General features: G+C 38.5%; 1 protein-coding gene across 2 annotated transcripts in view; it reads left to right on the top strand.

Annotated features, from left to right (window-relative positions):
- The window catches only part of znf821 (zinc finger protein 821), a 17,034-nt gene extending 1,857 nt beyond the window's left edge, over nucleotides 1-15,177 (top strand). For both annotated transcript variants that reach the window (XM_016550077.1, XM_016550079.1), the window contains exons 2-6: nucleotides 6,709-6,840; nucleotides 7,048-7,160; nucleotides 9,167-9,265; nucleotides 9,931-10,094; nucleotides 10,179-15,177. In XM_016550077.1, coding sequence (XP_016405563.1) covers nucleotides 6,709-6,840; nucleotides 7,048-7,160; nucleotides 9,167-9,265; nucleotides 9,931-10,094; nucleotides 10,179-10,956 — 1,286 coding nt within the window. In that variant the 3' untranslated portion in view covers nucleotides 10,957-15,177. The remainder of the gene's footprint in view (nucleotides 1-6,708; nucleotides 6,841-7,047; nucleotides 7,161-9,166; nucleotides 9,266-9,930; nucleotides 10,095-10,178) is intronic.
- The last annotated feature ends 396 nt before the right edge of the window (nucleotides 15,178-15,573 follow it).

Below are 15,573 nucleotides of genomic sequence, written 5' to 3'. Positions count from 1 at the left end.
ATCATCCATCCATCTATCTATCATCCATCCATAAATATCACTTTTTCCTACTTTTCTTTTTTTTTAATTTTCACTCATTTTTCACTCACTCGTTTTCATCATTTCATAAGTGGGAACATAAAGATCTTAACTCATATCTTTTGTAGTAATGCACAAAATAAAACATTTAAATGTAAGAGATAAAAGTCATTCATTATAAATATTCCTCTAGTTTGACTGTCAGACTTACATTATATTGCTTCTTACACAGTTACTTACCAATGAATAAATACATGGACATGAAATTGATTTAACTTTATATAATTTTTAAGATTATTTTATTGTAGAGACAGTGGAGTGACAGAATACTTTCACATTAATGTAAGAAACCGGTTTCCTGAATGAGTAGTCTGAGTTATACAGTGTTACCCTTCGTGCCATTATTATTTAGAAATGTTATTGAATTTCACTTATGTGCATTCAGCATTAAATATTTCAAAGAGCAGGTAAACATATGGTCATGATCACCAAGACCTCATAATTCAGTTCAGCTTCAAATATGTTGAGGCTCTCATCCAAACCCAGTAACTTTATAATTATATGTTATTATATACATAATTAGCATATATTTGTTTGTGATTCTCTCTTTATTGGGGGACACATACTCCATAGTATAATGCAATGCGACTGTCAACAATAATCTTTTATTTAGGTTGATTTGCACAATTTCCAGAGATGTTTTGAAAGTTTGTGAGTTGGCTACGAGGCAGACTGTGTTATTGAAAGGTCATGCTTGTTTTATAGCAATTTGCGGTGTATAAAACTGATAATTTATTAAGGTGTCACATGACTGAAGACCAAATAAAGTTTTATATATATATAACTTTTGATCATATATAACATTTGATCATATATACACACACTACACTGTAAAAAGAAAAAAATGTGTTACTTGCTGTTTCTTTGTAATATTTTGTGAAATTAACTAGCAAAAATAGTTTCAAAGCAAATCCTACTCGATTTTTTTAGTATAGTTTCCAGTATCTACTGTAAAATAAATTAAATGAATATAAATATATACATGTAAATATTTTCAAAATATATACTGTATGTGTGTGTATTTATATATGCATAATAAATATACAGAGTACACACATATATTGTGAACAAAAACTTTTACTTTGGATGCGATTAATCGCGATTAATCGTTTGACAGCACTAAAATGTTACTCAATCTATTTTTAAACTATTATTAAATAGGGACTCTAGCAGACACAGTGGGGCGCACTATGGGAAGCGTTACTCCATGGGAACGTGTATGACTGATCTTGTTCTTCCATCATGCCTGGCTTTTGTCAATTAGGCAAAGTGAGGCCTGAATTGCTTGTCTGGGTTTATCTGATGTCTGTCTATGACTATTCTTCCAACCCACCAAACCAGACGGCGTGCTAGGGCCCCGTCCCCAGGATTTGTACTGTTTTCTATTGGGTTGGTGGTTTTGTAAAGGCTGTGGGATGGTTTGAATTCAGGAGTGCTCTCATTGTTTGGCATCCGAGTTAAGTTTGTCTCTTTTTGTCTGTTTTGTTCCCACCCCCCCTCCACTGACTTCAGCCTTTCTCTCGTGTCTGTTGGCTGATGAGTTTGTCTCTTTGTCTGGATTCAGACAGACACTGCGTCACCGCCTGCCTACAGACACACAGACTCTGAGATAACATCACAGTGGCACACAGAGGGGGGAGCGAGGAGAAGACGGAGGGAGGGTGGAGAGACAGATGTACAGACAGAACTGGCAGAGGGGGATGGGAAACGCGCTTACATCAATCACAGGCTGACTGCCGTTAAGCCGCTCTGTTGTATCCGTTAATAGTTTAATGCCGATATCCCTCATGCAAGTCTTCTGTCCTTGTAGATACTCCCAAACACCCTTTGAAACCATCCTGAGGATGCTGGGAAAGTATGGGGTGCAAACTCTTGACAACCTTTGGTGATTAGTAGTTGATGTAAAATATTACATCCGTCGGCTGTTGTTTTTCAGATGGGAAAACAACATGTGGTGGAGGCTTGCCTGAAACGGTCTGAGCTCAAATGTAGACTAAAGCTTGCTGAAGTTCTACACAATTAAATTATAAAATCAGGCTACGTTTACACGACAACGATGATGTAGTCAAAAACGTAAAAGTTTTTCCCTTGCGTTTTTAAAAAGTTTCACGTATACACGACGTTTTCAAAACCATTCGCGTTTACACATATCTGCTAAAACGTCCCAAAACGCTGTATTACATATGCCAGGCCAGTAGTTGGCGCTGTCACCTTGTTAGTAAACAGTACCTGTAGGGAAGTGAGGATTATATGATGCGTCTCCACTGTTGGTTGTAATATTGGTGAAGTAAATCCACACTTTGCTGAAGAAGCGTTAGCAAACTCTTGAGCAGCAACAACAGTACCATGTACTCCGCCATTGTTGTGTATGTTTGTTCGTGCTTGCCTTTAAAATCGACACGTACTGCGCATGTCTACATACCTAACACGTACTACGCATGACGTCACCGCTTTCAAAGATTCCCGTATTTGGGTGTTTACACGGAAACGATAACGGTGCCGTTTTCAAAAACATTCACTTTGAAATTCGTTTTCAAAAATATGCGTTTTCAGTCCCCAAAACGCCGTTGTCGTGTAAACGAACAGGCAAAACGCATAAAAAGTTTACTGTTTTTGGCTGAAAACGTTGTCGTGTAAACGGCCCCTCAGATTGTAGTCCACTTTGAACTTGGTCTAATAGTTTTTATCAGCTGCCTTGATCAGAGATCACTATTACCATTGCTTATATAGAGTTATGGGATAGTTCATCCAAAAATGAAAATTTGGTCATTATTTACTCACCTTCATGTCGTTCCATTCGTTCTTCTTTTGACCAATGTCTCAGATTTTCTTTTTTTGTACATACACTCTTAAAAAACAACGGTTCCAACAAAGAGTTTTCACAGCGATGCCATAAAAGAACTACTTTTGGTTCTAAAAAACCTCTTTCCACTAAAGAGAACCTTTTGTGGAATGGAAAGATTCCACACTCTCAAAAAGTAAAGGTTTTTTATTGGCATTGATGGTTCCATAGAACCTTTCCATTGCAAAAAAATTGCCTTGCAAAAACGGTTCTTTAGATTATTAAAAAGAAAGAAAATCATGGTTCTTCTAAGAACTGTTCACTGAAATGTTCTTTGTGGAACCCAAAATGGTTCTTCTATGGCACTGCTGCAAAAACATCCTTTGAAAGCCTTAGATTTAAGAGTGCATGGATGTTAAAGGTTCTTCATGGAACCATTGATGGAAATCAATGGAAATTAAGAGTGATGATTCTTACATTAGAGGCACGGACTCGGCGCGCAGGAGATGCAGGCTGTTTCCTCTGGGACTGCAGTGCATGTTGAGTTGAGCGTGTAACGTGGGGGTTGGTGAGCGTGAGGTGGAGTGTGCGTGTTTGTAATGTGTTATTGCAGCATCAACTATTGTTCTGATCACACACCACCGCAGCTCTGGCCTCTGTTGTTGATGCGGTCCGTCTTTTCTTTGAAATTCAAAATTGAAGTGAGAATTATTCAGATTTGGGCTTTTTGATGTACATCTAAGATTCTTTTTGGTGACACTTTCCTATGAAGCCTGTATTGCATTATAAGGGCATTCAATTATAACGCTAGCATTATGCCTTATACATAAAAAACAGTAACACTTTACAGTAAGGTTCCATTAGTTAAACATTATTTAATGCATTGACTAACAGTGAGCAAAACACTTGTTATAAAACGGATAGTTCCGGTCCTTGATTCTGATTGGTTGAGCCGCGTTTGAAGCTGTTGTAAATTACACTACAAACATACATCTTTGTTTACTTCTGTGTGTTGCCCAGCACCCACTTTGTTGGAACCACAACTGTTTCTGAGGAACTACATTGTTTGGTGGAAGAATACTGTTTTTATTTATATCATTACATTTTATTTGCTCTGTTTTATTCTGTGAAACCTTACTACGTATATGGAATAACCGTTTTATAAAAGCAATAAGCCCCGTGAAGCCGTGGTTTACAGTGAATTTAGGTTTATTTCTTTCGTGTCGTGCCTAACGACGCCCCTTAGCTGTTATAAATTCACTGTAAACCACGGCTTCTTGGGGCTTATTGCTTTATTACAATGTTTATAAGACTTAGTTATTTGTTAGTTAAAAAATGCAACTGTTTGTTGTTAGTTTATGTCCGCTCAGATCCATTAAATGATATTAACAGATACATCTTTTGATTTTAATAATGTATCGGTTAGGGATGTAACGGTATGAAAATTTCATGATGCTGGCTGGACAGGATTTGCCGCGAGTTTTCAAAATCGCGATAATCAAATACGGTTTTGATGATAATTAAATTTTAAACGGTAATACTGACCGTCAGGGCATTTTATCGTGATTTATCGTGAAACCGGTAATCGTTCCATCCCTAGTATCGGTAAATCTTAATGCTATTTTCATTGTTGGTTCATATTAACCGATGCAGTTAAATAATGGTTACAAATGGAACCTTATTGTAAGATCTGTCCCAAAGATCCCAATAATATGTTGTATTATCTCATTAATAATAGTAACATAATTAGTGTTGTGACGATACCAAAATTATGACTTTGATGCGATAACTAAAATATCCCGATACAGATTGGACACCACAGCAAAAACCTAAAACAATGGGAAAAGTGACTGAATAATAGAAGACAGAACATGGAACTTAATCTTTGCTATAATCATTATTTAAACAATGATACTTGCAATTTAAGGGAGAGTGTTACAAGTGTGTATCTTATTCACAATATAGTTACTTTGTTATTATATTTATAAAAAGTATCTGAGTGCATTAGTTTAAGCTCACTGGTAACTCATTTACATCTGAAAGAAGGTAATGTGGTTTTCGTGCCTTTAATAATAAAAATGTTTAAAGCAAATTTGTCATATAACCCATTCATGGCTGTTTAAAGAAGATTCCATTTGTATTTATTTATTTATAGCAGACAAATATACATATTATGACCACATTATAAAGCCTTTGGATGTTTACAAGATTTCTATGTCTAGATATGACACTTATAATACATTACTTAAAGGGATACTCCACCCCAAAATGAAAATTTTGTCATTAATCACTTACCCCCATGTCCTTCCAAACCCGTAAAAATGTTATGAAGCGACGAGAATTCTTTTTGTACGCGAAGAAAACAAAAATAACAACTTTATTCAACAATTTGTCTCCTCTGTGTCTCTCCGCATCACCGTAGCGCCATTTTGGAGAATAACCACTGAACGCAAGCAGCGTACGCTATTCTGTCAGCCGCGCCACACGGATACATTTTCTACGTGTTATGAAGCGACGAGAATACTTTTTGTACGCGAAGAAAACAAAAATAACAACTTTATTCAACAATTTGTCTCCTCTGTGTCTCTCCGCATCACCGTAGCGCCATTTTGGAGAATAACCACTGAACGCAAGCAGCGTACGCTATTCTGTCAGCCGCGCCACACGGATACATTTTCTACGTGTATTTATGCTTTGATTTAAACTAAAACAGCGCATCAGTGTGGCGCAGCTGACACAGAAGAGCGTACGCTGCTTGTGTTCAGCACATATTCTCTAAAATGGCGCTACGGTGATGCGGAGAGACACAGAGGAGACGAATTGTTGAATAAAGTCGTTATTTTTGTTTTCTTCGCGTACAAAAAGTATTCTCGTCGCTTCATAACGGTACGGTTGAACCACTGATGGCAGATGGACTATTCTGACGATGTCTTTCATACTTTTCTGGACCTTGACAGTGTAATTTACTTGGCAGTCAATGGGACAGTCACAAGCCTCCCGGTTTTCATCCAAAATATCTTAAATTGTGTTCCGAAGACGAACTAAGCTTTTACGGGTTTGGAACGACATTGGGGTAAGTGATTAATGACAAAATTTTCATTTTGGGGTGGAGTATCCCTTTAAGTGGATATAACGTGTTCATTGTGTGTTATTTTAAGTCATCATACATAAGGCAGTATGCATGCATTATAATGCCTTAAGAATACCCTTATAATGCATTAGAAATACAGCCTTCATAGAAAGTGTTACTATTTTTTTCTTCTTCATAGAAACAACCACAGTTCAGATTTACACTAGATACCCGTGACATTATTTGTTGTGAGAATACAGGTATTTCTTGTAGCCACCTTTTGGCCTAGTTCCGTCTAGCAGTTTGGCCTAAATAATATTTTACAATATGAATGGGTGTTTGCACGATCACTCATGCAAGCCACAAAAAAAGGGATATTTTGAAGAACATTGGGGTCTAAAACAACACTGGACCCCCCACTGAATTTTAATGTATGGGCAAAACAATACTGATTCATTCTCCTGAATGTCTGTTGTGTTCCATGTGTTTAGAACAACATGAAATAATTGTAATTTTTGGTTGAAAAAGCAGAAAGTAATAACAGTCATGAATGATGCCACAACTCGTATCTATATATTTGGCGACAAAACAACAACAAAGTCTTATATTTAAGAAGCGACCTGAGTTGGGCCTGTATGCAACAACCTAGCAATCACCCAGAAATGCACAAAAACTCTCCTAGAAACCACATAGCAATGCTCTAGCAACCAAAGCAGGAAAGCCTTAACTAGTTTGAAATATAGTGGCATTCTCAGTGACCATGTCGTTTCACTTACAGGGCCTTTTCACACGACTGGGTTGTCCGGCCCGCAGCACACTTTTGAGATGGATGCTAGAGATGACTTCATTGAGGACGGGGAATGCCATAGCAACAACTCACAGGAACCTGAAGAGCAAGACAGCACAAGTGGTGAGACACACAGCTTCAGAGGCAACTCACGACTGCATGTCTGTCTTTGAATTTATTTATATATTTGCTTACTGCACATAAAATATTAAAAACAGGAAGACAGCTGTGATTGTTTTGTGATTGCAGTGTTGAGACATAAAGGCAAGGTGACCTGTGATGGAGCCATTGATAACATTATGAACTAACTTTCTTCCCCTATGCTGCCAGACGACGGTGATAGCGATTTTGATAAAGACGACTCCTCAAATGCCTCTGCTGATGACAGCATGACGAGTAATAAGAGCAGCCACGGCCCCATACTACATGATGACGTCAAGGAGGTGAGTGATGGATGTTTAATGTAAGAAGAAGATGGTTGTGTGATTATCTTGCATTCTTCTGTTATCATGATTTGCATGACAACATTGTCACAGACAATGCTCAGACAACTGTTTTTACTGTAAAATAACTTGAAAAGAAAAAAAAAAATCAGCTTTGATCAGTTCTTTAATTTTAATTATTCACAAACAGATTGTAAAATGTGACCCTGGACCACAAAACCAGTCATAAGTAGCACGGGTATATTTGTAGCAATATCCATTGTATGGGTCAAGATTTATAAATTTTTCTTTTATGCCAAAAATCATTAGGATATTAAGTAAAGATCATGTTCCATTAAGATCTTTTGTAAATTTCCTACTGTAAATATATCAAAACTTAATTTTTGATTAGTAATATGCATTGCTAAGAACTTCATTTGGACAACTTTAAAGGCGATTTTCTCAATATTTGGATTTTATTTTTTTTTGCACCCTCAGATTGCAGATTTTCAAATAGTTATATCTCTGCCAAATATTGTCTGATCCTAACAAACCATACATCAATGGAAAGTATAAAAATATTTATTCAGCTTTCAGATTATGTATAAATCTCAATTTCAAAAAATTGACCCTTATGATTGGTTTTGTGGTCCAGGGTCACAAATGTGTTTCAAATTACATTAAAACATTCCCCATATTTTAGTATTTTGTGGACTTTTTCACAATATTTTGGAGATTTTTTTTTACCAGCTTTGCATGCTTTTCATGTGATTTCTGGCCCATTCATCCAAGCATAAAATATTTATATCGTTAAAGTACAAATACATTTTTTTCAGTCCCACTTTATATTAAGTGGCCTTAACTATGTACTTACATTTAAATTAATAATTTGGTACAATGCACTTATTGTATACACATACATGCTTTTACATTGTACTTACATTAAAAAAAAAAATACATTTATGTAATTACATCTGTAAATAATTTCTGTAATTACATTTATAATTGACTCATCCCTTACTCCTTAACCCACCCTTAAACCTACCCATACCACCAAACCTGTCCTTAACCTTACCCGTATCCCACCTCAATAGCAGCAAAAGTATTTTATTTATTTTATTTATTTAGTCATTTAGCAGACACTTTTATCCAAAGCGACTTACAAATGAGGACAATAAAAGCAGTCAAAACTAACAAAAGAGCAACAATATATAAGTGCAAATGACAAGTCTCGGTTAGCCTAACGCAGTACACGTAGCAATACAATATGAACACAATAAGTACAATGTACTTATTTTTTAACGCAAGTACATAGGCCTAGTAGTTAAGGCCACTTAATATAAAGTGGGTCCCTGGATTGAGATGAGAGCTTGGAAGAAGCTATCATTGGATATTAAATATATATATAGAGTTGTCAAAATTAGCGTGTTAACGCAGGCGATTAATTTTTCCAGTTTAACAGCGGTAAAAATATTTAACTCCGTTAACGCCGGGGTGGGGACAACTTTTTTTTGTTGTTTTTGAGCTACTCCAGTGTTAACTGAGCTACTCCAAAGATGAATTAAATGCCTGTTTGTAGCAGATTTCCATTCTGAATTGAGAATTGAATAAATTAAGCATGTGGAATTTTTAAAGGCCACTGTACATGATTGTCGTTTTATTTACAAGTCTGTGTGACTTAATACAATTTTAAGGTGAAAAGCATGACAAAATTCTGTGTCATCCCTCTTCAACGATTGCTGGCATCTTTAAGGGTCGATAGATATTTTTGTAGGGTGACTCATGGCTCTATAGCAGCCCAGTTGACACGACAGTTGGAATGAGTCACGAGGGCTTATGCATTCATTTGTCTGCCATACCACACACCAGTGCCGCATCAGTCATCCACAGCTACAGTCATTAGCAGTTTCAGGGAATAGTCACTTGTGTGCAATCATACTATATAAAAAAAATATTACACTACATTTCAGACTATAAGTCTTGTTACTCATCGTTTTAACTGTTTGTTGGTGCATTATGTCTGTTAGGAGAACGAGGAGGGGACAGACCAGGGGAGCAGTTTTGCATGTCCTCTTTGTTCCCTGGAGTTCAGTAGCCCAGATCAGCTCATCGCACACGTCTATCAGGTGAGGACACCACTACCTAAGCCTATTGTATCTTTTAGTCTCTTTTTACACCTGGTATTATGATTTATCTTGGGTGATCTAATCACAAGTGGACAATGCTAAATACATGTGTACTGGAGTCCAACACGTTGAGTGATTTGATCACAAAAACTACATTCAGAGCTCGTCAATTATGTGCAGATTGTGAAGCACACCTAAAGGCTGGAATACACAATATGACTAAAACAATAGGCGACATATAGTTGCTGACTTTGTAAACTGTTACAAAGACTAGGCATCATACACTAAACAACTGGAGATCACACAATAACAGACTTTAAAGTCATTCTGAACAACAAACTCACACAGGAGTGACACATGAAAACTGTATGTGTACTAAAATCGGCTCACAACATGTTTTATATCCTTGGACTGGATGGAATCCAAATCTGAAGCGAAAAATTGCAGTCTATGTTGATCTTACACTACACGAATTTAGTAATTGTAATTGCTTGGAAACAATGACCGGTACATTATTTAAAATCGTCTGGAAGATAGAAAGTCATATGGATTTGGAACAACAAGTGAATAATGACCATTTAAATTTTTTTACCGTTTCTTTAAGTCTCTTCATTTGAGAAGAATTAATGTATGAAATTTCTTTGTACCTTATTTACTTTGATTAGCACACAGCTGTGGGTGGCAGTAAGAGTTATATCTGTCCTGTTTGTGGAAGAGCTCTCAGTTCTCCAGGCTCTCTTGGTCGTCATCTTCTCATCCATTCAGAGGACCGACTGTCCAACTGTGCCGTATGTGGGGCTCACTTCACAGACACCAACAACTTCAACAGGTCAGTTCTTTACTCAAGACATGATTTTACTAGGATGCTGTGCTTCATTGTTGTTTCTAACGGTTTCCTGGTCTGAAATTGTAGGGAAAAGTTGAGGGAGTTCCTCGACACAAGCAGTATAGAGATCAACAGTGAGGGCGAGGCCTGTGCCATGTCCAACTCTTTAACCAGACGCACTATGACTAACCCAAACACAAATCCTGGTCCTGGACTGACCTCATTGCCAGATGGTCTTCTCCCTTCTGCACCTCCTCTTCCCTCACTCTCTGACAGCCTCAGTCCTCAAAGCACGGGACTTCCGCCTCTTCCAGACCTTATGAACCCTATGCCCGTGTACCCGGCTGGGGTTTTGTTGATCTGCAACAGCTGCATAGCCTACCAGCAGCTTGTGGACGCCCAGTCGCCGTCCATGCGGAAATGGGCGGTCCGTAGGAAGAACGAACCCGTACAGGTGCGGATGCATCGGCTTGAACGGGAACGAACGGCCAAGAAGACCAAGCGGGCATGTGAGACATCAGAGGAACGGGAGATGCGCCGCTTACGAGACCGTGAGGCAAAGCGTATGCAAAGGATGCAGGAGACGGACGAACAGCGGGCACGTCGTCTGCAGCGAGACCGGGAGGCCATGCGATTCAAGCGGGCCAACGAAACACCCGAGAAGAGGCAGGCAAGACTAATCCGTGAGAGGGAGGCCAAGAGGCTAAAACGACGCTTGGAGAAGATCGACCCATCGCTGAGAAACCAGATTGAGCATGACCCTGCTGCGATGGCTGCGCTCACTGCTGATATGAGTCTATTCCAGTTTTCCTTTCCCATGTCTGTCCCTTCCATGGACAATGGACTGTTTATGAAGCTTCCCTAACAATCACAGCTCCAAACACCTCTTAGCCCAACATTTGAGAAGAATTTGCCATTCTTAAAGAATAACCATCTTGACCAAAGTTGTGATGAGAAGGTTATGGTCTTGCAGTTTCAAGGAGGTGCTCACCCTGACAGCGATTTGCAGTGACGTAGGCACCAGATGTCTTTCACTTTCAAAGACAGATTTGAGGCAACACGAAAGACCGTGAGTTGCAATGCAACAATGTTGTGCAGAGTTCAACTTGATGCAGACAGGCAGCAACACACATGGCGACTACCAGTGGGAGTGTAGACAATGAAGCTCACATGTTCTGCTGCCTGATACACTTGGATATTGTAGTTGAGTGCAGAAGTGGTTCTACAGGATAGACAAAGCAATTGCTTTGAACCCCTAAGGGTGGCGGATTAGAGTAGTCAGCAGCAAGAAGAAATAAACCTCCTGAAAAATAAAGCTTGGCAAAGAGCCCCTCTAGGGGGCCTCATCCCATTAACTACGATCTCAGTGAAAAATCAAATGAAGAGTAGGCATCATGCAGATAATGTTCCCATCTGGTAGTCAGAAGAGAAAAGAGGAGCCTGCGGCACCATAGTCCCACAATCACTATCAGTCAAGTAGGAACACCTACTAGCGACCAAGACCACGCCGACTTGCCAAGCTCCAATGATTTAATTGCTGTCAGTGTGAACAACCCTTTATGGATTTCTGTAACATATTACATAATTAACTGAACTTCTATAAGAAATTCCGATATTCACTGAAGGGCAAACCCTCTCAGTAAGCATGTTTTAGGAGACTTGTCTACTTTGTTTTCAAGGCACAGACTTTTAGCCGTCTATCTTCAGAGCAGTGAGATCATTCCAGAAGGAGGTTCTCTGTTTGCACACGGACCTACAGTGACAGGAGTGAGACGTGTAGCCACACTCAGCCTACTGTTCAAATTTGCCAGTCTGAAAGGTTGGAGATTACCTGCAACTATGGCTCACCTCCCAGAACCCAAGATTGGGTCACTACTAGCTCATACTCACAGAATCAACTACCTCACCATGGGATCCTTACATGGCCTAGTCACACCTGTGGCCTCGACCAGAACCACAGGGGTTGTGCAGGTCCACATACCGACTCAATGTTCCCTATGCCAACACACACTCTTGTCCAGGGGTGTAGTCCTCTAGTCCTGCTTTTGGAGGGTTCATCCTCCAGAGTTCACCCCTGAACCATCTAATCAAGGTATTCAGGGTTACTTGAAACCCCCAGGCAGGTGTGTTGGAGTAGATTGGAGATAAACTCTCCTTGATGTTGGCCGTCCTAGAGCAGGATTGGACACCCCTGGTATAATCATTGCCCTACATGTTCGCCGAAACAACTACACTTTATTTAAATGCTGTTTGAGAGCCGCTGACCCAAATGCTGAAATCTAAGTGGGCTTGTGGTCTTTGCTTATACAGACCATAAGGTGTCCTACTTGTCAAGATTTACAAGGATACCACCTTTGCAGCCACTGTGTCCCTCAATGCACCCTTTAGTTGAGCCCAACCTGGTGCAGACTTTGGAAACGGACTACTAACTGACAGTCTGTGTGGCATTTTATCACTTAAGTGTGGACGCCACGAAAGACTTCAAGGGCTGAGGGTGCCATTTGGGACAAGGCCTCTATTGGAGACTTTGTCCTTTTTTAAAAGAGGAAAGTCATTTCTGCGGATGTACTGTTAAATACTAAAAGTATCCGTTTCAAAGCACATTCAGACACACTTCTCTGACCTCCCAAAGGCTTTATACTTTATCACAATGCTACACGGGTTGATATTTGTCTAGGAACTCAGGGATGGTGTGGATCACCGGCATCCTCCTGAGAAAACAGAGGAGCAGGAGACCTCCTCTTCCTCATTCTTCATTATCATCACCACTTGCTCAGATCATATACTACCTTTTACTCACCTTTACTGGTCACATTGGCCTTTTTTTCTCTTGTTCAGACTGCAAACTCCTCACCTGAGCCAAAATGTTGATATGGATATTACGCAACTCCATGACGTCTCAACTAACCAACCATTCTCTGCCCTCTGCTGCTGTCACTGTACTGTATAACGTGTATGTTACCTCTTTAAACCAGTGTGGTCCCGCACTAGACCTGGGAATGCTTGTTGTTAATGGTGAGGCACTTAGTGTGTGCTCGATCTCTGTGGCAACATAAGTAGTGTACAAATTCAAACTGTTGCCTTTGTCACTGGAAAGTTGTGCTTTGGTTTTATATTTAATGATTTAAATGAATTTGTGTGCTAATTCTATGAGATGTGCAATGATGTAAAGGTTTAGCGAATGCATGTACAATGAAACAATCAGGATGAACACTTCCAGAGAGAAATCGCTCCTATATGAAGCAGTGATGACTCTGCATATGTATGTAAAAATTTAAATGACAAGGTAAAGACACATTCGCAAACGTTTCACACTAATTTAAAGGTGAAGTGTGTAATTTCTGCTCAACATCTGATGGCCAAAATAACACTTGCATCCCAAACACTGCCCCCTGTCTTCCATTATTCACCAAACAGGTACCCCCACCAAAAATTCTAACCAATTCAGAAGTTGACATGTTGGAACGCCCAACATGCAAAGCAAAACACCGCAGTGTTTATGGTAGTGGTTCTTAAATTTTTGGGTTATCCACTTCCAGAGTAAAACAACAAAAGCAGACCACCAAATCTCATTCAGGGGTGTCATTCAATGCCCTTTTCACCAATTCTATCATGAGCCACAGTAAATTTTCCAGAAGGATGTTTTGTTCCTTTTTATAGAAATGAAGGTTTCTTTTAGCTAATAAACTGATGAGCCGACTGTTTGCTAGCTAAGAAATTGGACCAAACGTTTACGTACACTTGACAACAGACAACAAACACTTAAGCATAAAATGAGTGTCAATTCATTGTTATGTTAGTTGGTTAATTCAATGTTGGTGCTTTTATTTATTCAAGTCTTTTTATTGAGAGAACATTGCACACGTCACCTTGAAACTTTACTCTCTTCTCAGTGTTTCATTTTGGGCGAAAGGGTCAGTCATGTTAAAACGGACCACTGTACATCTGTAAGTACCTCTTGGAAACAGGGTAGATTGTGTGTGTATGATATGCATGTCTTATATTTCATTCCAATACTTATTACAATTTATTTATTACTACAGTGAATGACGCACATTTCAGTGTTTTAAATTCACAATGTTGTCATTACCTTCTTTAGAGATACCTCTAATACTCAAAGCGAAGCAGCTGAGCTTTCCCGCACAGTTGAAGGCAACTGGATACTGGTCCCACGTTTATGCTGTTGTGAAGTATTAATGATGGGCTCCTTAAGTAAAAGAAAGGATTTAATGTACATGTGATGAAGCATCACTATGCAATTGAGAGCTGTACTCAAGAAACTTTGTATTACTACTATGCAGTTGATATGAAAGTAAATGGATTCAAATGCTCCAGATCACAAACCTCAGGCAACTCTTGACAGTCAAGCCATTGGTCCTCAAGCCCGTAACCCTCGACCACCAGATCCATCCTTAGTTTTGTTTTCAGTTACTCCCTTGATAAGGACCGAGTTGATGTTGATGTATGCACATTCAGGAAGAACAATGCAATTTTTATGACCCAATTCCCTGAAATTCATTATAAAGCACTGAGTTATTTCATACAGTAGCATCAAAGATGTGGAAACCCATCCTGATGCAATGAGAAAATCAAATGATTCTCTATATTCCAGAACGAGATGTTGGCAGGATGCATTGTCTATTTTGAAGATAAAATATAAAAGAGTATTTTCAAACATTAACCCTATTTAGTCTGCATTATTCCCAAACTAGTATTTTTAGTAGTATGCATTGCCATGTGACATGTTATGTATTAAACAACCATTTTCTTTTACATGTCTGTGTATAGAAGTCAGTAAACCCCTGGAAATGGAACTTGCATGTTATAAACTACGTTCTAAATGCATTTATACGAGCTTTTCATTAAGGATTGGAGTTCAGTAATGACTTGCCTTCTTGTCAGTCTATCTAGATATTTTCATGATAATGTTTACAAATCTAAAAGGCCAAAATGAATGAAACTCAATAAAAGTGACAAGGTCACGATGCCAAATGGTCCTGTTCAGAAAGCCATGCTCTGTTATTGGGTTAACAGATTGAAAGCTCATCATAAAAGCAGGAACAGAATGTGGAATAAACATTGACTTTACGGCTACGAGTCTGTTTCTGTCTTTCTCTCTTGAAAAAATGTATACACATCTGTAAAGTGAGATTAAAACATCTGAGACCACACTGAAAATCTGGTATTCAAAAATTGTCATGCTGATAATATTTGTAACAATTTTTTTTTTTACAAATTGTCTCAGACTTTCAGGCCCCACTGTAATAAAAAGATGCACTGTAGTTGATATAATGCATTTCATCTGAAATTTGGTCATAATACATTTTGATTAATTTATCTTAAATATTTTCAAAAGCATGCTGAAAACCAAAAATAATTTAACCCCTTGTGGAATATTAAAAAATAAAATAAAACAGCAATACACAAAGTTGTATATTCAAAAACTCAAGGGTTGTATTTAAAAAAAAAAGAATGCATAATA

This window comes from Sinocyclocheilus rhinocerous, unplaced genomic scaffold (assembly GCF_001515625.1).
Source record: "Sinocyclocheilus rhinocerous isolate Xijiao unplaced genomic scaffold, SAMN03320098_v1.1 scaffold1065, whole genome shotgun sequence".
Taxonomy (NCBI): Eukaryota; Metazoa; Chordata; class Actinopteri; order Cypriniformes; family Cyprinidae; genus Sinocyclocheilus; species Sinocyclocheilus rhinocerous.
Note: the sequence above shows the minus strand (reverse complement) of the source record. Positions and strands in the feature narration are given on the sequence as shown.